This window comes from Nothobranchius furzeri, chromosome 2 (genome assembly GCF_043380555.1).
Source record: "Nothobranchius furzeri strain GRZ-AD chromosome 2, NfurGRZ-RIMD1, whole genome shotgun sequence".
NCBI lineage: Eukaryota > Metazoa > Chordata > Actinopteri > Cyprinodontiformes > Nothobranchiidae > Nothobranchius > Nothobranchius furzeri.
Window position 1 is genome coordinate 48,695,425 of NC_091742.1, and position 22,714 is coordinate 48,718,138.

The window sequence follows — 22,714 nt, forward strand, 5'->3', positions numbered from 1 at the left end:
TTTATAAATGAGTTGAGAACAAATTGTATGTTTTGTTTCTTTTTTCTTGAGGATTTATTGAACCACCTGTATTTGTGCACACGGATGAGGAAGTGCCGCAGTGCTTTTACCCTTTTAATATGAACAAATAAATCACTCTAGAATGAACATTTACATAAAATGAGTGTAAAAAAAGCACACGCCTCATTTGCTTGTACTTTAACCTTTATTAAGGAGAACTATTATTAAATGACCACAAAGTTGTTTAACTTTTATTAAAATGATCATTATTTTACTGATATTTACAAACAAATAAGAAATCTGTATTTTGGAAATAGGAAATATTAATCCGGCAACAATTTACAGGCATTTTAAAAGTTATTTCCATTATCTAGTTGCTTGGAAAATTGAACAACGACGTGATAAGTAGTATAAATTTGTAAAATAATCTGAAGTAAAATCAACTCTTAATGACAATTCTGAGTTAAAACCCCTAAATAGCTATTTGTAATTGTTTTCCACCTAAAAGAATAAAAGTTATTGTGTCAAAATGTAAAAGAATTTCCTCTAAAATATTGCAGTTAGACGAATCGCCCTCAGTGAGGGGAAGGGGTGTTTTGTGTAACTTGGTCACATGTCACCATAAACAAACTGCAGTTTGACACCTTCGCCTCAAGCGCAGACACGCTCCGGTCAGAAACTGTCCCCGCACCAGTTAGAGACGGGCAGCTATGGCGACTGTGGTGGACACGCAGGCTCAGTAAGTAAACACGCTACAGACAAAAGTTTACTTTTTAGCTGCTTGTTTAAGGATGAGACGCGATGCTAGCTTGCATCTCGTCATTTCATCTCCACCGATGGTTGCTGTAAATGTCACCAAAAACGTCATTTCCACTCGGTGTTTAAACTTTATTGCATTTATGTAAAGCAGCGCTTATTAATGCTCTGTCCGCACTTTATTTAGCTTTTACTAAATAAAAATAATATTAAAAGTAGAAAAAATTTTAGCTGGAGCAGGAAGTTGCTTAGCTTGTGTGCGTGCCTGAGGGAGAGGTGCTCGAGCGCTGTATCATTTGTGCCGATGATTTAATAATCTACTTTCATGTCACACGAAAACAAAATTAAAGTAACTGGGAAGAGTTTCCAGCAAACGTAGGTTAGTAAAACGTACTGGTGTTTTTACCAGAGTTGTAACTACTAAATGAACCTTATCTGATACTAAATCCAACGATTCTTATAAATACTTCATTATAAAATCCCATGAAAGAATAACATGTAACAATGCATTTCCTTTAACCTTTTTATTTAGTAGGTTTCAAAGGAAAAATGCTGGTAAAATCTAGATGAGTAATTAATGACTCATGTCTGAAACTAATCTCGGCACAGGTGTTATTTAAACACCTTAAACTTTTTCCAATTTAAATAGAAATATCGTTATGAAGAATATGTGAAAGTCTTTGTGATCAGCTGTGATTTTTTTTTTTTTTTTTTTTTTTTGCTGTTTTAGGGCATTTAGATCTTTCTAAAAAAGTTTTCAGTTCAGAGCAGACCTGTTTTAGGATCTTTGTTTGCTTGTTCATGAGATGCCTGCAACATACAGTCCTGTGTAAATCAGTATGTTATGATCACTAACAGGAAGTTAGAAGACAACAAAAGAAAATCATAATATTTTTAAAAAGAAAAGACCCTTTTTTTTGCATCGACATTTAGAGTCAGCCCAAAGATAATTATTTTTGAAGAAATCCCTGTATTTCTTTACTTTTCTTCATCAGTAAAAGTGTTTTTGCAAAGAAAACTATAGATTTTTATTCAGGGGAGACATGTTCTTTTTACTCAAGTGTGTTAAAAAGAAGCAAATATCTAAAGCCCTTGGTAATGATTCATTTTACATTACAAATTAACGATATTTAGCTAATTCAGGTTTCACCCTTTTGCATCAGGTTTGTCTAAGTGGCTGTGTCTCCCATAGCAGTTATATTTTATATTACCGTTTTAATTAATTCCTTTTAGCTTTTCTAGAGTGCACAGAAATTTCTGGAGGACTTCATGCAAGTACTGTGTTTCTGAGATTGTATGAATTTAATTAAATATTTTGTTCTTTCAGGCCACAAGTAGCTCTATGTCTTCTTCCCCCATAAAATCCCGTCTCCACATGAGAAAGAAGCTCTTCAGGCTCTCACTGTCGGTAACCAAACTTCACATAAACATACATACAGATGATGCAGGTTCACCAACTGGCAGATCTCACTTTAACACATTAGACTTCAAATTTTAAATTAATCTTTTTATATTGTTTGAACAAGACAAATATCAATGGCATGATTTTCATCAGTATTTTGATGTACAGTATCTGTTTTTAATCAAAGGTCATCATAGTACCTCCAATGATTTAGTCCATTTCCTGTTGAAGAGAGCAATCTAGTGATTAGCACTAAATTACTGCATGAGCAAGAAAAATGAGGAATAAATCTGCTGAGAACTTACACCGTTTGATACCGTGATTCTGCTGTGAATCGTAACTTTTCAAGGGTTCCGTGAATCGCATCATGTGACATTTAAGGCTGGTTAACCACACTTCCAACGTGTCTGGAGGTAACGATAATATTCTCTTTGATGCTTTCCAGGTTCTGGAGGCTTGTATGAACAATTGTGGAAAGCGGTTCCGCAGCGAGGCAGCTAAGTTTCGCTTTCTGAATGAACTTATCAAAGTCTTAACGCCAAAGGTAACTCACAGGTGTCATAGACCCACTAACATAAATCAGTGCAGTTAATAAACGTATCTGAAAACCTATCTGGTCCAAGTTTAACACAGTTTTTTCACTTTGAAAAGTAGATAGTTGATGTTTAATTTGTCCTTACAAAATAAGCTTTTTTTATTACTCAATTCATTTGAGTTTAGTTCTTCAAAAAAAAAAGCTCAGTATGAAGATTTGTGTAAATACTTTATTCATCATAAAGATCGTTTATTGTTGTAGTAAAAACAACCAATGTGCTGAACAATATTCCAAAGCTACAGCAAATTATAAATGAAAACCTAAACTTCGAGGATGAACTGATTCTGGTTTTTAGAGCCGATACCGATTTGTGATTCTTGTGTAGTTCTGACCTGCCAAAACAGATTTATTTCAAAGAACTACTGCTTTAAATTTCTGATGATTTTGAAAATGATTTTTCTGGAAGTAAAACAGAGTCTGATTAGTAAGACTGTTGATCTGATGTCCATTTTCAATGTTGTGAGTGACCAGAAAAAATGAAAAAATATCCTTGTTGTCTCAATAGTTGTGAAAGAGACCTTAAAAGAAAAATACTTTCTTAACATAATTTCTTTTTCTATAAATCTTGGTATTTAAATTATGGTTCGGTTAAATAAGGAATCTAACTGTTTTGTAATTTTTATGCATTTCAGTCAGATCAGCGTAGTTTAATTATCATCACCTACTGATTTCAGTCCTTTGGCGCGTGGAGTCCACAGAAAGTTAAAGACAGAGTGACGGAGGTCTTCTACGGCTGGACGCTCTGGCTTAAAGAGGAACCTAAGATTCAGGAAGCCTACAACATGCTGAAGAAACAAGGTGAGGGACAACACTAATCGTGATTTTTTTCTGCAGGATTTTGCCAACCTGAGAAATACCACATTAAAAATTAATGTTATGTTTACAAAAACTAAGAAAATTTTCAAGAATAAAATCCTCTCATCTCTCTTGTGTTAGGCATCGTGAAGAAGGATCCCACACTTCCAGACACAGTTGTTATGGCTCCTCCGCCTCAAAGAACCACAGAGTCTGTTTTTTGATCAAGACGACAAGGCCAAGGTGACAGACCGGAGTAACTTTAAAACAACACACTCTATTTTATTTGTTCAACAATTCTGTGTTTAACTTAGATGTTGGTTAGACTACTGAGGAGTGGCCATCCTGAAGACCTGGAAACCGCCAACAGGCTCATTAAAAGCACCATCCAGGAGGCGAGGAGCACTGCAGCACTGCTGGTCCTCATATTTGATTTAATGGTGGTATGGATGAATCTTTGGATGAATCTTCGGTTGTGTCTTAGGAGCAGGAAAAGGCTGAGAAAGTGTCAAAGCGAGAGTCAACCCTGATGGAGGTTGAGAGCAGCACCAACCAGCTGAGAGAGCTTCTGTATCAGCACATCGATAATGAAACCTCGTTACAAACCAGTGATGACATGAAGGCATGTTGCATTTCAAACTGATGTTTGTTAATAATATCCGACTGTTAACAACAAAAATTACTTACCAGAGTCTTACTCCACCCACACTTCTTTTTTGATATTTCATCACTGTTTTGGGTCTGTTACAGATCTTGGCTGAACATTTGTTATTTTATTGTAAATTTCAGATATGCCATGTATTTAAAATGTTCAAATAAGTGTAACCGTCAGTACTGTTATGACATATTTCCATTAACACTAACAAGCTTCCGGTTTCACTCTGTAACCAGTTGCCACCCTCAGTTAGGCTGTCCCCATATCTGCCGGTCTTTAAGAGTTGCCTAAAACCCCACCTCCTCCGCTTGACGTTCCCCTGAACGTGTTTGAGGTCGGCCTTCTTTTTTGTTGATTTTATTTCCCTGTTTTCATTGGTGTTTTTATCCCTTGTTTTATCCATTTGTTTCTACTTTTAAATGTTTTACCTTTTTTGCACTATTTGAATTGCTTTTATTATCTATTTATTCATTGTGTTTCACATTTCTTATGTACTGTGTTCAGCGCCTAAGGCTTCCTGACAGGGTTTCGGAAGGCGCTTTATAAATAAAGCTCTGATTGATTGATTTGATTTACCTTGACATTCTGACCATAAACATAAACGTTCGTCCAATGATGTAAGACAGGAAATAAAAGAGCTGTGCTTAATTCAGGTAATAGTGAAGTTGTGCACAAAGCTCAGAAAGCACAAGTTTGTTTAAAAAAAAAATAGCACAGCCCCACCAAAAATATTTTTCACCAGCCGCCACTGTCTCCACTTATGTGGTTATGATATAAGGCTGTTGCTGCAATTGGGAAGTGAACTGTGCTGGGCCAAACTAGGAGACTATTAAGATTTTCTGAGGGAAAGAGAAAAAAATTGTCTACCTTTCAGAAGAGGAACTGGCAAAAAAAATTACATGGAAAATTTATGAAAACGTTTGTTTTTAACCCCAAATTGAACAAGTTTACCTAGATCTTAAAAAGCAGCTCAGATGATGAAACTGCAACTATGATTCTGATAACAAGCTAACAAATTGAACTAGCTCCTCTTAAGATAACCGGCTAGCAGAGCTTGTGACTGACAGTTTATGTGCAGCAGCAAATCAACTATCCTGAATAACAAGGTTATAAAAGCTCGTCGTCGTCGTCGTCGTCGTCTTCCTCCGCTTATCCGGGTCCGGGTCGCGGGGGCAGCATCCCAATTAGGGAGCTCCAGGCCGTCCTCTCCCCGGCCTTGTCCACCAGCTCCTCCGGCAGGACCCCAAGGCGTTCCCGGACCAGATTGGAGATGTAACCTCTCCAACGTGTCCTGGGTCGACCCGGGGGCCTTCTGCCGGCAGGACATGCCCGAAACACCTCCCCGGGGAGGCGTCCAGGAGGCATCCTGACCAGATGCCCAAACCACCTCAACTGGCTCCTTTCGATCCGGAGGAGCAGCGGTTCTACTCCGAGTCCCTCCCGAATGTCCGAGCTCCTCACCCTATCTCCAAGGCTGAGCCCGGCCACCCTACGGAGGAAACTCATTTCGGCCGCTTGTATCCGCGATCTCGTTCTTTCGGTCATTACCCAAAGCTCATGACCATAGGTGAGGATTGGGACGTAGATCGACCGGTAAATCGAGAGCCTGGCTTTCTGGCTCAGCTCCCTCTTCCCCACGACAGATCGGCTCAGCGTCCGCATCACTGCAGACGCCGAACCAATCCGCCTGTCGATCTCCCGATCCCTCCTACCCTCACTCGTGAACAAGACCCCGAGATACTTAAACTCCTCCACTTGAGGTAGGACCTCTCCCCCGACCCGGAGGTGGCAAGCCACCCTTTTCCGGTCGAGAACCATGGTCTCAGATTTGGAGGTGCTGATCCTCATCCCAGCCGCTTCACATTCGGCCGCGAACCTACCCAGCAAGAGCTGAAGGTCAGAGCTGGATGAAGCTAGGAGAACCGCAAAAAGCAGAGACGAGATTCTCCTGCCACCAAACTCGACACACTCCACACCACGGCTGCATCTAGAAATTCTGTCCATAAAAGTGATGAACAGAACCGGTGACAAAGGGCAGCCCTGGCGGAGTCCAACCCTCACTGGGAACAGGTCCGACTTACTACCGGCTATGCGGACCAAACTCACGCTCCTCTGGTAAAGGGGACTGAATGGCCCTTAACAGAAAGCCACCCACCCCATACTCCTGGAGCGTCCCCCACAGGGTGCCCCTGGGGACACGGTCATAAGCCTTCTCCAAATCCACAAAGCACATGTGGATTGGTTGGGCAAACTCCCATGCCCCCTCCATCACCCTTGCAAGGGTATAGAGCTGGTCCACAGTTCCACGGCCAGGACGAAAACCACATTGCTCCTCCTCTATCTGAGATTCAACTATCGATCGGACCTCCTCTCCAGTACCTTGGAGTAGACCTTTCCAGGGAGGCTGAGGAGTGTGATCCCCCTATAGTTGGAACACACCCTCAGGTCACCCTTCTTAAAGATGGGGACCACCACCCCGGTCTGCCACTCCCTAGGAACTGCCCCCGATGACCACGCAATGTTGTAGAGACGTGTCAACCATGACAGCCCTACAACATCCATAGCCTTGAGATACCCAGGACGAACCTCATCCGCCCCCGGGGCTCCGCCGCTGTGTAGTTGTTTGACTACCTCAGCAACTTCTGCCCCCGAGATCGGACAGTCCATCCCCAGGCCTCCCAGCTCTGGTTCCTCCTCGGAATGCGCATTGGTGGGATTGAGGAGCTCCTCAAAGTATTCCTTCCACCGTCCAACTATAGCCTCAGTTGACGTCAGCAGCTCCCCATCCCCACTGTAAACAGTGTGAGCGAGTTGCTGCCTTCCTCTCCTGAGGCGCCGGACAGTTTGCCAGAACCTCTTTGGAGCCGATCGATAGTCTTTCTCCATGGCCTCACCAAACTCCTCCCACGCCCGAGATTTTGCCTCGGCAACTGCCACTGCTGCACCCCGCTTGGCTATCCGGTACCTGTCTGCTGCCTCCGGAGACCCACAGACCAGCCACGCCCTGTAGGCCTCCTTCTTCAGCCTGACGGCTCCCCGAACCTCTGGTGTCCACCAGCGGGTACGGGGGTTGCCACCACGACTGGCACCGGCCACCTTACGACCACAGCTAGCAACAGCCGCCTCGACAATCGCAGAGTGGAACAAGGCCCACTCGGACTCAATGTCCCCCACTGCTCTCGGGACGTGGTCAAAGCTCTGCCGGAGGTGGGAGTTGAAGACCGTCTTGACAGGTTCTTCTGCCAGGCGTTCCCAGCAGACCCTCACTATGCGTTTGGGTCTGCCAGGTCTACGCGGCATGTTCCCTTGCCATCTGATCCAACTCACCACCAGGTGGTGATCAGTTGACAGCTCCGCCCCTCTCTTCACTCGGGTGTCCAAAACATACGGCCGCAGGTCAGATGATACGACTACAAAATCTATCATCGACCTGTGACCTAGGCTGCCCTGGTACCAAGTGTACCGGTGGGCATCCTTATGTTCGAACATGGTGTTCGTTATGGCCAAACTGCGGCTTGCACAGAAGTCCAATAACAAAACACCGCTCGAGTTCTGATCAGGTGGGCCGTTCCTCCCAATCACACCCCTCCAGGTCAAGCTGTCATTGCCCACGTGAGCATTGAAGTCCCCCAGCAGGACAATGGAGTCCCCTGATGGAGCACTATCTAGCACTCGTCCCAGGGACTCCAAAAAGGGTGGGTACTCTGAACTGATATTTGGCCCATAAGCACAAACAACAGTCAGGACCCGTTCCCCGACCCGAAGGCGCAAGGAAGCTACCCTTTTGTCCCCCTGGGTAAACCCCAACACACAGGCAGAGAGTCTCGGGGCTAACAAAAAGCCAACCCCAGCCCTCCGCCTCTCACCCGGAGCAACTCCAGCAAATTAGAGTGTCCAACCCCTCTCCAGGTCTCGGGTTCCAGAGCCAATGCTATGTGTCGAGGTGAGTCCGACTATATCTAGCCGGTACCGCTCAACCTCTGCCACAAGCTCCGGCTCCGTCCCCGCCAGCGAGGTGACGTTCCATGTCCCAAAAACTAGTTTTCTTGTCCGGGGATTGGACCGCCAAGGCTCCCGCCTTGGTCTGCCACCCGATTCACATTGCACCGGACCCTTCATGTTCCTCCTGCGGGTGGTGGGTCCACAATTGGACAAGCCCATGTATCCGGTTCGGGCTGGGCCCGGCCGGGCCCCATGGGCGAAAGCCCGGCCACCAGGTGCTCGCTCACGGGCCCCAACCCCAGGCCTGGCTCCAGGGTGGGACCCCGGTAACCCTCCGGGCCGGGTACTCCGACTCTTCGTTTTAACCGCCATGAAAGATCCTTCGAACCGTTCTTTGTCTCACCCTTCACCTAAGACCAATTTGTCATGGGAGACCCTACCAGGGGCACTAAGTGACCCAGACAACATAGCTCCTAGGATCATTAGGGCACTCAAACTCCTCCACCACGATAAGGTGACGGTTCAAGGAGGAGAGGTTATAAGAGGTTATAAAAGCTCATAAATGAAAAATCACTTTGATGTGTGGGGGAACTTTTCCAGGCCCTCTTTAGCAGGGTGGGACTGGGAGGAGAGTGCTGTAGCCTTTTAGCTGGAAGCTAACCAGAGCCTGGGGCTAACGATGGGTTGGTTCACCGGCACTTGTCGGAGTCAGCCCGGTTATTATCAGCTGCTTAACGACACTGAGCGGACTCACATTCACATTTGAAAGCAGAGCTGATTCCAGAAACCTCAGCACAAAGTGCGTTTGTTAATCTGAGCCAGCATGATGAACAAGGGAAGCGAGCGGCAGTGGAAAGCGGGGCGGAGCGGAGATAGTGGAATTCTGGGGTAAGGGTCTACGTAGGGGGGGGGGGGGGCGTATTACGTGAACGGACCCATCTGATTGGCCGCATATCAGAAGGGCTACATTTGATTGGTCAAATAATACTTCCGCGTAAAAAACAGAGCTGGTTTACAAAAACTTGATGCATGACACGGATAAAAATGTTTGAACCAAACATTTATCGCCGTTTTTGATGTGCTTTGCGATGGGCCTATCGCACGTCCTGTTATCGCGATGACGATAATTTTTCGATATATTGTGCAGCCCTAATTATGAGGCTCCCTTGTAGGATTTTTGTTTTTAGAAGTCAGATCCTCCTATAAGGCTAGTTTTGTCTGTGAAAGCTGACATCTCGGGTAGGGATGGGGCAGATCCGATCCAGTATCGGAAGCGGGCTCCGATATGGACTTAAATCACGGATCGGAAAATTCCGACCCAACCTGCACAAATTTCCGATCCAGAAATATGTCTTGTGTAATGTCTAAATAAGACATCCCGGGCTGGGAGGCGCTCTCTGTGCCCCGAAGGCACAGAGAGATGACGCGGCTCCTTTCAGGAAGTCCGCTCACAGCAGTTACAGGTAGCTGGCTAGCATGAGCAGCGCCAAACTTTATACACAAAATGTCCGCTGTGTGGAAATAGTTTACTCTGGAAGCTCCGCAAAGCAAGACAGCAACGTGCAATGTTTGCAAAGCTGTTGTTCCAAGAGGTGGAACCTCCGTCGCAACTTTCAACACTACTAATTTAATCAAACATTTGAAAAAACTCCACCCGAGGGAGCACGAGGAGTTTTTAACGAGGGGGCAGAAAGGAGAAAAGCGACACCAAGAATCGCTTCTGGAGTCATTCAAGAAGCAAAGTAAACTCCCCGCAGACAATATTAAAGCCATGGGGATTACAGAAAAGCTGCCCAACTTCATTGTACTTGATGACCAACTGCTATCGGTGGTGGAAAATGAGGGATTTCGCAGCCTGATTGAACACTTGGAGCCAAGGTACAGTTTACCCTCCAGGACATATTTATCAGAGACAGCGCTACCTGAACTATACAACCGAGTGTCAGCCAAGTTGGCCGGGAAGCTGAAAGGAGTTCCAGCCCTGAGCTTCACTACAGATATTTGGACTTCAGATGTCTGCCCAATGTCACTGATAAGTCTTAGTGCACTGAGTTGACTCCGGGACACATCACCTCTGTTGCGCGGTGCTTCAGGCCAAAAAGTGCCGGGGTTCACACAACCGAGATACAATCGTAGCCGCCATTGCAGAGATGCTAAATAACTGGGGAATTCCTCTGGAAAAGGTGCACGTCATTCTACGGGACAACGCAAGTTACGTGAAAGCCGCTTTGGAAGACATGGCAGTTCCTAGCCTGGGATGTTTTGCTCACACGCTGCAGCTCGTAGTGCATGAAGGGCTGATGTCGCAACGCTGTGTTAGCGATGCATTAGCAAACAGCCGAAAGATTGTCGCACATTTCAAGCATTCCCAACTGGCGCAGTCTCGCTTGGAAGACCTGCAGCGTGAAATGCAGGGAGCGGGAACCACGTCCACTCCAGCTCGTCTCGTTCAAGACGTCCAGACAAGATGGAATAGCTCTTTCTACATGGTCAAGCGCCTTCTGACTGAGAAGCGAGCTCTCTGTGCTCATGCTGCCAACCACAACTTACCCGCAACTTTATCAGCCAACGAGTGGGGTTTACTGGAAAACACTGTGACCGTGCTGGAACCGTTCGAGGAGTTGACGAGGAAAATCAGCTCAGCGACATCCACTGCAGCCGACGTTATCCCAGCCGTCATTGTTTTAAAACGTCTGCTAGCAGAAGAGAACAGTACCGACAGCGGCATCAAAACAATGAAGAGCACACTCCTCCAAGCTGTCAACAGGCGATTCAGCAGCATCGAAAGTGAATCCCTCTACGCTGTTGCGACTCTACTGGATGCTCGTTACAAGGACAGGTGAGGCATATTTTATTAATGCATTAATTATTAATATTGTCTAAGTTTAAATATAATGTGTATTATCTCTATGGGTCTGTGTGCATCCAGGCAGGCCAGGCTCTTGCAGGAGCAACAAATAAAGTTGTACTCAACCCATTTTGTTTTTTGTGTCAGATTCTTTACTGGGGGAGAAGCTGCCAGGACGGCAAAGAATCTCCTCAAGCAAGAGATGGAGCGAGCGCTGGCCAAGGCATCAGCTGACAAAGCAGGGACAAGGAAGCCAGAACCAGAGCCAGCAGAAAAGGTTGCTCATGTGGATGCTAGTTCTCCTCCTACCACAAGTAAGAGTAGCTTTAGAAGTCTGTATGACAAAATTCTGGAGGAACACGATGAACCTGCACAAGGTACCCAGGCAGCAGTTATCCAGATGCAAATGTACTTGAAAGAACCAACAATTGGTGAGCTAGACAGCCCTTTCCAGTACTGGGCAGACAACCATGCCCGCTTTCCTCTCCTTGCTGCTGTTGCAGTAAAGTTCCTGAGTGATCCTTCAACGAGTGTTGAAAGTGAAAGACTGTTTAGTACAGCATCCAATATTGTGGATGAAAAAAGTAATCGTCTGACAGCAGAAAGAGCAGATATGCTTATATTCCTCAGAAAGAACCTGTCATTGTTTAAGTGAGATTAGATGAACAACGTTTAAGTATCTCACGCATTTACATTTTTTTTTTCAAGAATAGTTCCAGACTCTGACAAGATTGTTAACTTTATCTAGGTCACCTTCAGTGCAAAATCTCCAATGCTTGAATTGTACTTTTCAGATGCACACTGTTGCTGTTTGTTTACATTGCACTTTTCTTTAATTCAAAATGTTTAACATTTGAAAACTTTAGTTTTTTTTTTTTACTGCTAGATGAGCAAGGACTTACTGAATTTTTTCAGATGCACTTTTTTTTGATAGTGTGATTTTATACTTGAAAATTACATTTTTGATGCTACAAAAGACAGTGAACTTAATTTGTGGGGATTGGATAAAGCAGCCCTCTATTTTATTTGAAGTAGTTTTATGGAAGTTTACCCGTTTCATTTCATATTTGACACTTTAAAAATGTGTAACTGCCTAGTGTGATTATTTGGACCTGGGCTGTTTAGTTCAAATGAAAGGGTTTGTTTCTTTGATTGTGCATATTGCACTTGTGTCCAGTAACCCTGCCTTGAAATTGAATAAATTTCAATTTGAAACATTAGTTGCTTTTTTTTTTTTTTTAGGATAGACAATTAGTTGTTTTATGACCTCACTTATCTCAACTTATCTTTTGGGACATGGTGCTGGGCTCTTACTTGTAGGGCTTTCTCACAATTGCATATTATTCTTGTAGAAAAGAGTTTATTATAGCCTTATAAAATCAACCATAATAATAATCATAATGACATTAAAACAAATATTCCTCTAGTATCGAAATAATATCGGTATCGGTGGATATCCAAATTCAGGTATCGGATCGGAAGTGGAAAAATGTGGATCGATGCATCCCTAATCTCGGGAACACTCCACTGCGCTGGGGATCAGCACAGCGTGATACTTCGTGTTTAATCTGCCCGCCTTGAGAAGATCCAGGGGTAGTTAGTTTAGTGTTTTGTGTGTTTAGCTAGCGGGAGACCTCGTTCCTTTGAATAAATGTTGGCCCTTTTGAGACCCCCCATTTATTCTCTTAAGTGGGTGGGTGTTACGTGCTGTGCCCCTTTTCGGCCACAAGATGGCCCCATAGGCCTTTGCCTCGTCTGTCTCCCGGTGCCCCAGCTGCTTGGAATCAGAAATCACTTGGCAGCTGTTAAAAGCTGCCTTCCTGCTCTAGGTCGAGGAGAAGGTCCAAGGGAAGAGTAGACTGGAAACAGTTTATTCTATTCTCTTCTCCTCGTTCGCTCTTTGGTAAAACTCGTCATAATTAGTCTTCGGTGCTCTCGGTTTTGGATTTAGATTTAGGATTTGACAATTTGGCCATTTGACTTCGGACCATATTTGACGTAGGCTTTGGATTTCCCTTTTTGTGTAAATAGTATATTCTCGGTTGTTTACCCCCATCCCCTTCTGGGTTGGTGTTTTTGGTTTCTCCTTATTAAATATTGCTCCTTTGGTTTTGTATATAGTATTGCTTTTTAATTCTTTGTAAATATTCCATTCCTTTTGTAATAAATCCCTTGTTTTATAGCGACACAGCACTGTTTATTATTAAATCCACACACTACTTTTATTACTCCCCTCCTCATCTCTCCTAGAGAGCCGGGGACGTAATACAAGCGAGTACAGAGAACTGCATTATGGAAGTTTAATAACAGCCTTTTACATAATTCGGACTTCTGTAAGGAAGGTAAAGCTTTAATTGAGGAAATTGAAGCGCTGGAAATGTCAAGTTTGAACAAATGGGAATGGTTCAAATTCCAAATTAAAACGGTATCGACCAAAATAAATAAATCCTCCTCAAAACAGAAAAAACATGAGCAACAAAACATTGTTGAAGGTATCAACAAACTATGCCTCAAAAAGGATCTATCACTGGTGGACCATATTCTTCTTAATAATTTTCAATCTCAACTAGATAATATTTATCTAGAAAAAGCTAATGGTGCTTATGTACGCTCAAGAGCGCAATGGATCGAAGAAGGAGAAAAAAAATCTTCATATTTTTTCAATCTAGAAAAACAAAGACAAACAAAAAAATATTTGTAAACTCTCATTGCAAGATGGAATAACAGATGATCCAGATAAAATAAACAAGGAACATTTCACTTTTACAGAGAATTATACGAATCCCATTATTCAAAAGAAACTGCCACAGATTTTTTGGGAAAAATAAAAGATCACATACACCACTAGCAAATGACTTAAAAATTTTTACAGAGGGAAAACTTGAGACTGGCGAGTTGGATAAATCATTAAAACAAACGCCTAAAGGTAAATCTCCAGGAATTGATGGGTTAACTGTAGAATTTTACATCTGTTTTTGGGAAAATATTAAGAGTAATGTTGTTTAACGCTCTTCTGGAATGCATCTCTAAAAATAATCTCTCCCCTACAATGACACAATAACACTAATCCCAAAACCCAGCAAAGATAAATTGCTTCTAGATAACTGGAGACCCATAACGCTCCTATGTAATGATTATAAATTACTGGCCCGTGTATATGCTAACCGCTTAAACAATTGTTTATAATAGGTGAATATCAATCAGCCTTTATAAAGAGTTGAAATATACACAATCATATTCGGTGAATCCTTGATATGCTTGATTATAACGAGCTGATAGCATCTGAAAGCTTGATTTTGTTTCTAGACTTCTGTAAAGCCTTTGATACGGTTGAGCATCAATTTCTGTTAGACACACTACATCACTTGGGTTTTGGGGACACATTTTGCAAAATAATAAGAATGTTTTATTCCGATATATCTAGTTGTGTATCTCTTAATCCAGGAATGACCAACAGATTTGAGGTTGAAAGAGGTATTTGACAGGGATGTCCAATCTCCCCCAAACTGTTAATTGACCACACAGTTGTTAGCGCTTGCAATCCTAAAAGACCAACATTTAAAAGGCACAAATATTTTTGATAAGGAATTTAAAATAAGCCAATTCACTGATGATACAGACCTATTTCTAAAGGATAAATCTATGGTAGTGCACGCCCTCAACACCATCTCGTTATTTTCCCAGGTTTCAGGACTGTCTTTAAATATCAACAAGTGTGAATTACTTCCGGTTCACTCATGCAATGAATCGGAGATAGATTCAATAAGGGTGGTAACCGAAGTGAAATATCTAGGTATAGTTATGAACAAAAACACAATAAGGAGAGAAGAAATAAACATCTCTAGTTGCATATCGAACATGAAATGTTCTCTCAGTAGATGGCTTAAGCCTGGTTTATGCTTCTCCGTCTGCGTCAGTGCGGAGACACGCAACGTCCTTGCGTAGGGCTCCGGCAGGCACGCAAGTACGTACGGAGTCGAGCCCACATTTTTAAACATCCGAACGAGACGGATTACGCAAGCTTGTGATTGGTCAGGATGCCGCTGTTTTTTACAGCGCCGCCATTGCAAAGAGAGCCGAGGATAACTAGCGGCAGACACGGAGAAGTTTGAAGAATACCTCGCGAAAAAACTCTAAAAATATGAACGTTTCATCCTCCCGTGACTGGAGGAGTGAAAAGATGCGCAGCAAGCATTTTATTTGTGGACGGAAATGACAGGAAACGTGGGTTTAGAGGTGGGGAGCGCATGAAGAGGTGGGAGAATGAGAGACAAATATGTCCGTGTTGAAAGTCTCTTATATACACAAAAAACACAATATAAACACACGATCTTGGACCGGATACACGACAGGATACCACAGAACAGCGCTATGCCCTCTGTTGTCCTGCCGGGCAATTGCTTTGCAACACTCTCCAGGAGACGGAGAAGTATGAGAGCAAAATGCTTCCGTCAATCCGTGCCTGTCTGTCCCTTGCGGAGCTGACGGAGAAGCATAAACCAGGCTTAAAATGTGTAAAAAAGGGTAAAATGTGATTTCCAGATCAACAAAATTCCAATGAATAAACTGTTTAAGATAACGTTAGCTTGATATGTTAGCTTCCATTGCCACCATTGTTATCAGCTAATGGTGCGTTCGCTTTCTCCTCGGAAATTCTAGCTTCCCAGTAGGACAAATCAAATGAAAAAGATGGCAAAAGGAATGAAGATACACAGTAAATTTAGTTCCCAGTAAAGATGTTTGCTTCAGTTTAACTATCAGCTTATAAAACTACAAGGACGATATTAAAACAATCTAGAAAAACAAACAGTTGTATGTTATTTATCGTGATATTTATCAAATATGGTTATATATTGAGAAATATAGATATTTAATTATAAAAGAGAATTTAAATATTAAACACTCAAAAGTATCGAAAATTGGTACCGTTAAGTACCGGTATCGATTCCTAGGTACCGGGAATTAGTACCGAATCGATTCAAATGTCAAAGGTAGCAAGTGGAAAAACCTATTACCCTCCTTTGCCAGATTTATAAATGACTTTAAACAATATTTTTCCTCGCTTAAGCGTCTAAAATCAGGCCGATTTGCTACAATTTATGACAAAATCTCATCTCTCCTGGTCTTAGACTATTAGGCTCTTATCTTCTGTGCTCCAGGACTATATTTTTATCTGCAGGAGTATTATTTGGATGTTGTGTTTGCATTAACCCCCTGTCTTCATTTTTGTTATGTTCCATTTGTTTTCACAAATCTATTTTATATTGTACATAGATGCTGTCATGTTATTCATGAAGTTGTTAGTTTTGGCCGTTGTACTGACGTGACTGTAATCCTCAACGTGAATATGTATCTTGTTCAATTAGAAAATAAAAAAAACCATAATAATAAAAAAGTAACGACACGCCCCCCCCAAAAAGCGCACTTTCTCCATATATGGGCATGTGTCCGGGAAGCAACGTTGTACGGCACAGGTAGAAATAGAACAAAGGGACCCTTATTACTGAGCCTGGCGTGTATCGCAGTGGCTAAACCTGTACCCTTAGCTACAGGGGATCGGGGTTCGATTCCCCAAGCGCCGCCGATGATTGGAACTGGGCTTAAGCAGCAATCCTTGCTGGCGGGATCTGTGCTAGTTAGATAGGTTGAAATAAAGCCCATCCTGCTAGCACTGGTTGCTGCTGGAGCACGATCCATAGGCGCCAGGTTTGTTTTATTACACTTTTATCTCTAATGCTTTTTTCACACCTCAATAAACACAACATGTCTCAAGCATCCGTAGGAACACACAGGGATTTTTTATGCACAATATTAACAAAAATATACATCTCAAACTGCCGTCATGGTTTTCAGTCAGACTAAATGTAATGATGACCACAAACAATCGCGCAGCTCAGCTTGTTTACCAATGATCATGAGAAGAAGAAGCAGGAAGAGTGTTGATCAACAGAAAACATGAAGGTAACCAGGTGGAAAAACTTACCTTTATTTACATTCTTCTTCGAAAACCTGCTAAACTTAATTTTACCTCATCTCACAGTTTAAGTCGTTTCTGTTCCTTGACGACACGTTTTGTTTTCACTGTTTAGCGATCTGATTTGGCAAGCCAGTGTAACATTTAATCACACTTTATTCGTTATTTTTAACTATAGCAATAATATATTGTTTCCGAGTTGAAAATGTATTATTACTAGTCGTTGAAAATAAAATTATCTCGGTACCAGTAGAAATTATATTTAAGTTAAATAACAACTGCACTAGTTGGAATTAATATTGACAAACCCATTTTATATACTTGAATTATAGCTGTTATTTGTAAAACTTTTTTTTATATCCAGACATTTAAACTGATTTTACAAGTACAGTCTTCCCAGAAACAAATAATCTGTTTTAAAATTGTTGATGTCATTAATTTTATTCCTTGAATACATACTGCTATTTAGAGAGCCGGATACTGTAATTAATACGTTTCTGCAAATAAGAAAATAGTTTCTGCAGGAAGAGTGTATTTGTAGATAGGAGTTGTAGTAAAGGTTGCATCATTTGTCCTTGGAAGACTTACATCTCTGATATCTGAAGAGTTCATTTGGATGGCAAACTAGTAATAATACATTTTCAACTCGGAAACAATCTATTGCTATAGTTAAAAATAACGAATAAAGTGTGATTAAATGTTACACTGGCTTGCTAAATCAGATCGCTAATTAGTGAAAACAAAACGTGTCGTCAAGGAACAGAAACGACTTAAACTGTGAGACGAGGTAAAAATAAGTTTAGCAGGTTTTCGAAGAAGAATGTAAATAAAGGTAAGTTTTTCCACCCGGTTACCTTCATGTTTTCTGTTGATCAACACTCATCCTGCTTCTTTTTCTCATGATCATTGGTAAACAAGCTGAGCTGCACGATTGTTTGTGGTCATCATTACATTTAGTCTGACTGAAAACCATGACGGCAGTTTGAGATGTATATTTTTGTTAATATTGTGCATAAAAAATCCCTGTGTGATCCTACTGCCATGCTTGAGACATGTTGTGTTTATTGAGGTGTGAAAAAAGCATTAGAGATAAAAGTGTAATAAAACAAACCTGGCGCCTATGGATCGTGCTCCAGCAGCAACCAGTGCTAGCAGGATGGGCTTTATTTCAACCTATCTAACTAGCACAGATCCCGCCAGCAAGGATTGCTGCTTAAAGCTTGGTTTATGCTTGACGCATTCACTTTCCGCGCGGTGACGCGGCTCGCGGCTGGAACGCGCTTCACAACTCGCAGCGTTTATGGTTTGTGCGGCTCGTCTCTGCGGTGAGCCAATATTCTCCCAAACTGTAGGGGGCAGCATGGAGCTCTACGGCAAGCATCCAACACTACACCATAGTAGAAGTAGAAATTACTGTTTACAACATGACATTTCAGCATTTTTAACAGCGTTCTCGTCTTTTCCGACAGTGCGAGCTATTTCTCTCCAAGAACTATTAACAACATGTTGATCACGGTGATCTTTGAGAGCTGAATCATACAAATGTCTGTATTTACGAACCTCTGCCGTGCCGGTCCGCCATGTTTTTCCGCGTCCGACCGTCCGCGTGGTTAGAAATTTTCCGAGGTGCGCGTTGCGGAAATCTTGGGCCGTGCGGAGACGCGGTGGAGGGGCGTGGTTGTTAAAATGACGCAAAATGACGCAACTTCTCCGCGCGGAGCCGTGCGGACCTCGCGGACGCGTCAAGCATAAACCAACCTTAAGCCCAGTTCCAATCATCGGCGGCGCTTGGGGAATCGTACCCCGATCCCCTGTAGCTAAGGGTACAGGTTTAGCCACTGCGCTACACGCCAGGCTCAGTAATAAGGGTCCCTTTGTTCTATTTCTACCTGTGACGTACAACGTTGCTTCCCGGACGCATGCCCATATTTGGAGATAGTGCGCTTTTTTTTGGGGGGTGTCGTTACTTTTTTATTATTATTATGTTTTTTTAATTTCTAATTGAACAAGATACATATTCTCGTTGAGGATTACAGTCACGTCAATACAACGGCCAAAACCAACAACTTCATGAATAACATGACAGCATCTATGTACAATATAAAATAGATTTGTGAAAACAAAAGGAACATAACAAAAATAAAGACGGGGTTAATGCAAACACAACATCAAAATAATACTCCTGCAGATAAAAATATAGTCCTGGAGCACAGAAGATAAGAGCCTAACAGTCTAAGACCAGGAGAGATGAGATTTTGTCATTCAGCAAATCGGCTTGATTTTAGACGCTTAAGTGAGGAAAAATATTGTTTAAAGTCATTTATAAATCTGGCAAAGGAGGGTAATAGGTTTTTCCACTTGCTACAGTGAATATGGTATTTCCCAAGGAGAATCACTAACTTATATAAAGGGAGGCAGATTATCCATGTAGAAAATAATATGATCAACTTCAAATCTTGGAATATTATTAATTTTTAGTGAAATCCAATTATATATTTGCAACCAGAAATTAGTTTATATTGGACACCAAAAAAAGAGATGATGTAATGTCTCGCAGGCTGAGTCACAAAAGGTACACTGCATACTTTCAAATTTGAACCTTTTCTCTAGAAAATCAGCAACTGGGTAAACATTATTGATTACTTTAAAATGTGTTTCTCTGACTTTGGGTGCAACTGGCCACTTCACAAATTTAGAAAAGGCTTCTTCCATAAAGGATTGGTCCCTATTAGGGGCTTGTAAAAACCTTCCAGCAGTAAAACCTTGATATAGAATAGCTTTAAAATTTGCATTAATGATTTTATTTCCCAATTTACTGTCCAGTAGCCTAAATTCACCTATTTTAAGATTAGGTAGTGTTGGTGAAACCTTAGAATGTAACATATTATTATGTATTAGGAGCTGTAGCGCCGCTGGGACAGCTCTGCAAACTTTATAGAATTCTTTTTGATGACAGTTAAAGTTAAATTTTTGTGTAAATGATTTAACATCAAGGAAATTCCCATTTGAGTCCATAAACAGAATACCTTTCTCATGCCAGTTTCTAATGTAAAGGGACTTTCCGTTAACCATAACTACTCTGTTGTTCCGTAATGTTGACATGTGGGGAGAAAAATTGTGCGTGAATGCCATTTTCCAAAACAAAAGAATTTGTCTATGCAAGTTTTAAAGTTTCATTGGAATTTTGTTGATCTGGAAATCACATTTTACCAAAAATTCCAATCCTCCTAATTTCTTAAATAAAGATTTGGGTATATGGAACCACATAGAATCAGACTGAGTTAAACAAGCTTTGAGCCAATTAACTTTAAAGGTTCCAACTAAGGATTCAAAATCTAGGGCTTTAACACCACCTTTGTTGTAGTCCTTTACTAATTGGGACCTTCTAATATAATGAGTTTTGTTTCTCCAGAGAAACTGAAAAATTATGGAGCTAGCTTTCTTAATATTTTTGGGAGAAATATAGAGAGAATGGCAGGGGTATATTAATTTAGAGATTCCTTCTGCTTTAGAGAGAATGACTCTTCCAAAAATAGTTAGGACTCATGTTAGCCTTCTACTGAGAGAACATTTCATGTTCGATATACAACTAGAGATGTTTATTTCTTCTCTCCTTATTGTGTTTTTGGTCATAACTATACCTAGATATTTCACTTCGGTTACCACCCTTATTGAATCTATCTCCGATTCATTGCATGAATGAACCGGAAGTAATTCACACTTGTTGATATTTAAAGACAGTCCTGAAGCCTGGGAAAATAACGAGGTGGTGTTGAGGGCGTGCACTACCATAGATTTATCCTTTAGAAATAGGTCCGTATCATCAGTGAATTGGCTTATTTTAAGTTCCTTATCAAAAATATTTGTGCCTTTTAAATGTTGGTCTTTTAGGATTGCAAGCGCTAACAACTGTGTGGTCAGTATGAACAGTTTGGCGGAGATCGGACATCCCTGTCGAATACCTCTTTCAACCTCAAATCTGTTGGTCATTCCTGGATTAAGAGAGACACAACTAGATATGTCGGAATAAAACATTCTTATTATTTTGCAAACTTTGTCCCCAAAACCCAAGTGATGTAGTGTATCTAACAGAAAGGGATGCTCAACCGTATCAAAGGCTTTACAGAAGTCTAGAAACAAAATCAAGCTTTCAGATGCTATCAGCTCGTTATAATCAAGCATATCAAGGATTCACCGAATATGATTGTGTATATTTCTACCCTTTACAAAGGCTGACTGATATTCACCCATTATAAACAATTGTTTAAGCGGTTAGCATATACACGGGCCAGTAATTTAGTATCATTACATAGGAGCGTTATGGGTCTCCAGTTATCTAGAAGCAATTTATCTTTGTTGGGTTTTGGGATTAGTGTTATTGTGTCATTGTAGGGGAGAGATTCTTTTTAGAGATGCATAAAATGTGTCAGTTCCTCATCTTGTCCAACACAAGGAAGCTGCATATGTTCAGATCCCCGCCCGCTATTATCTGGACGCCAGCTTCCGATTAGTGTCTCTGACTCCAAACTCACTTCAAGTTGTTCACTCATCTTTTCCTAGTACCAGAACTCCCGACCCAGTCCCAACGTGTCCGTTCCAAAGTACTTCTACTCAAGTCTCCTCTCTTCCTGCAGCCTGCAGTCTCTCCCAACACGCTCCAGCGCTCGACCAAAAACCGAGATCATTTTGGTCACAATAACCGTGAGGTTAAATTTTCACACCGTGACAACTCTAGCTGGTGGATAAGACAACATTGTTAACTTGATCTCCAGCGTGTCCCCGGCTCACCAACACTCCTTCGCCAGCTGTGGCTAACGAGCAGCCAGTGATCGCTCCATATACATATAAGCTGGTAGCGGCGGCCACGTTGTTTACATCGAGCTCACCAAGAGCCACGTGAAACGGGTGTTGTGGGAAATTATGTTCCCCTGAAATATTCTGTTTCACTTAGGCAGTCAAGAGCAAATATTTCCAAATTCACAGAACTTATAGTCCATTATGAGGACTAAACTAGCTCAAATAAAAGATGTTAAACTGAGTGAGATTACATCTTTTTACATAACTTTCAAAAACGATAAATAAGCTTGCTGCAAGAGTGAACAGGTATAACATAATTACATTACATGACATAATTTTCCCGTAAACATTTATCACAAATATCGTGAAAATAGCCAGAAGAGCGATCTCCCGACACGGGGGACAGAATTTTTTTAAAAAGGTCGAGTAGCTTGTTTTAAACTTTGTGTGGGTTAGGCTACACGGGTTGCAGTGGCGGCTGGCCAGGAGAGGGCGATAGGGTGCCGCCCTCCCAGTTTCCCCTGTGTTTTTAATTTTTATTTTAAAAAATAAATAAAATTAACAATAATCACATATTCTAAGTTAATTGTGTGTTTTGTAACAAAAATAAATCATATATATATATATATATATATATATATATATATATTGGGCTGCATGGTGGCGCAGTGGTTAGCACTGTTGCCTCGCAGCACGAAGGTCGCAGGTTCAAAACTCGGCTGCGGCCTTTCTGCGTGGAGTTGCGTGTTCTCCCCATGCATGCGTGGGTTTCCTCCGGGTACTCCGGTTTCCCCCACAGATCACAACATGCCCTACAGGTTATAAAAATTGTACGTCGCTTTGGATAAAAGCGTCTGCAAAATGAATAAACATAAACATATATTGGTCTCTGCCGGTCTCTGCCGAGCGGTGGAGGCTGTGTGCTGTTTTTCAATCGCCCAAACAAGATG

General features: G+C 41.9%; 3 protein-coding genes across 3 annotated transcripts in view; 2 read left to right on the top strand and 1 right to left on the bottom strand.

Moving 5' to 3' along the window:
- The window catches only part of LOC129163042 (gastrula zinc finger protein XlCGF57.1), a 436,254-nt gene that overhangs the window by 99,996 nt on the left and 313,544 nt on the right, over nucleotides 1–22,714 (bottom strand). The window lies entirely within an intron of this gene.
- On the top strand, nucleotides 355–4,565 carry LOC129166985 (ADP-ribosylation factor-binding protein GGA2-like). The gene is made up of 6 exons (XM_054750842.2): nucleotides 355–739; nucleotides 2,084–2,164; nucleotides 2,604–2,702; nucleotides 3,428–3,551; nucleotides 3,690–3,791; nucleotides 3,863–4,565. The coding sequence occupies exons 2-5, from the start codon at nucleotides 2,099–2,101 to the stop codon at nucleotides 3,770–3,772; spliced, it is 372 nt and encodes a 123-aa protein (XP_054606817.2). The 5' UTR covers nucleotides 355–739; nucleotides 2,084–2,098; the 3' UTR covers nucleotides 3,773–3,791; nucleotides 3,863–4,565.
- On the top strand, nucleotides 9,391–21,867 carry LOC139061992 (zinc finger BED domain-containing protein 4-like). The gene is made up of 9 exons (XM_070542022.1): nucleotides 9,391–9,507; nucleotides 9,671–10,159; nucleotides 10,239–10,984; nucleotides 11,141–11,577; nucleotides 14,438–14,467; nucleotides 14,939–15,017; nucleotides 20,859–20,952; nucleotides 21,421–21,568; nucleotides 21,740–21,867. The coding sequence occupies exons 1-9, from the start codon at nucleotides 9,391–9,393 to the stop codon at nucleotides 21,865–21,867; spliced, it is 2,268 nt and encodes a 755-aa protein (XP_070398123.1).

What these genes read in the sequence shown, in the direction of transcription:
- LOC129166985 (XM_054750842.2), top strand. Translation starts at nt 2,099, where the DNA reads ATGTCTTCTTCCCCCATAAAATCCCGTCTCCACATGAGAAAGAAGCTC. An exon ending in TCTTCAGGCTCTCACTGTCG is followed by an intron (nt 2,165 to 2,603) that starts GTAACCAAACTT and finishes GATGCTTTCCAG; the next exon opens with GTTCTGGAGGCTTGTATGAA. An exon ending in TCAAAGTCTTAACGCCAAAG is followed by an intron (nt 2,703 to 3,427) that starts GTAACTCACAGG and finishes TACTGATTTCAG; the next exon opens with TCCTTTGGCGCGTGGAGTCC.
- LOC139061992 (XM_070542022.1), top strand. Translation starts at nt 9,391, where the DNA reads ATGGGGCAGATCCGATCCAGTATCGGAAGCGGGCTCCGATATGGACTT. An exon ending in AGAAATATGTCTTGTGTAAT is followed by an intron (nt 9,508 to 9,670) that starts GTCTAAATAAGA and finishes GTGTGGAAATAG; the next exon opens with TTTACTCTGGAAGCTCCGCA. An exon ending in CAGATATTTGGACTTCAGAT is followed by an intron (nt 10,160 to 10,238) that starts GTCTGCCCAATG and finishes GCGGTGCTTCAG; the next exon opens with GCCAAAAAGTGCCGGGGTTC.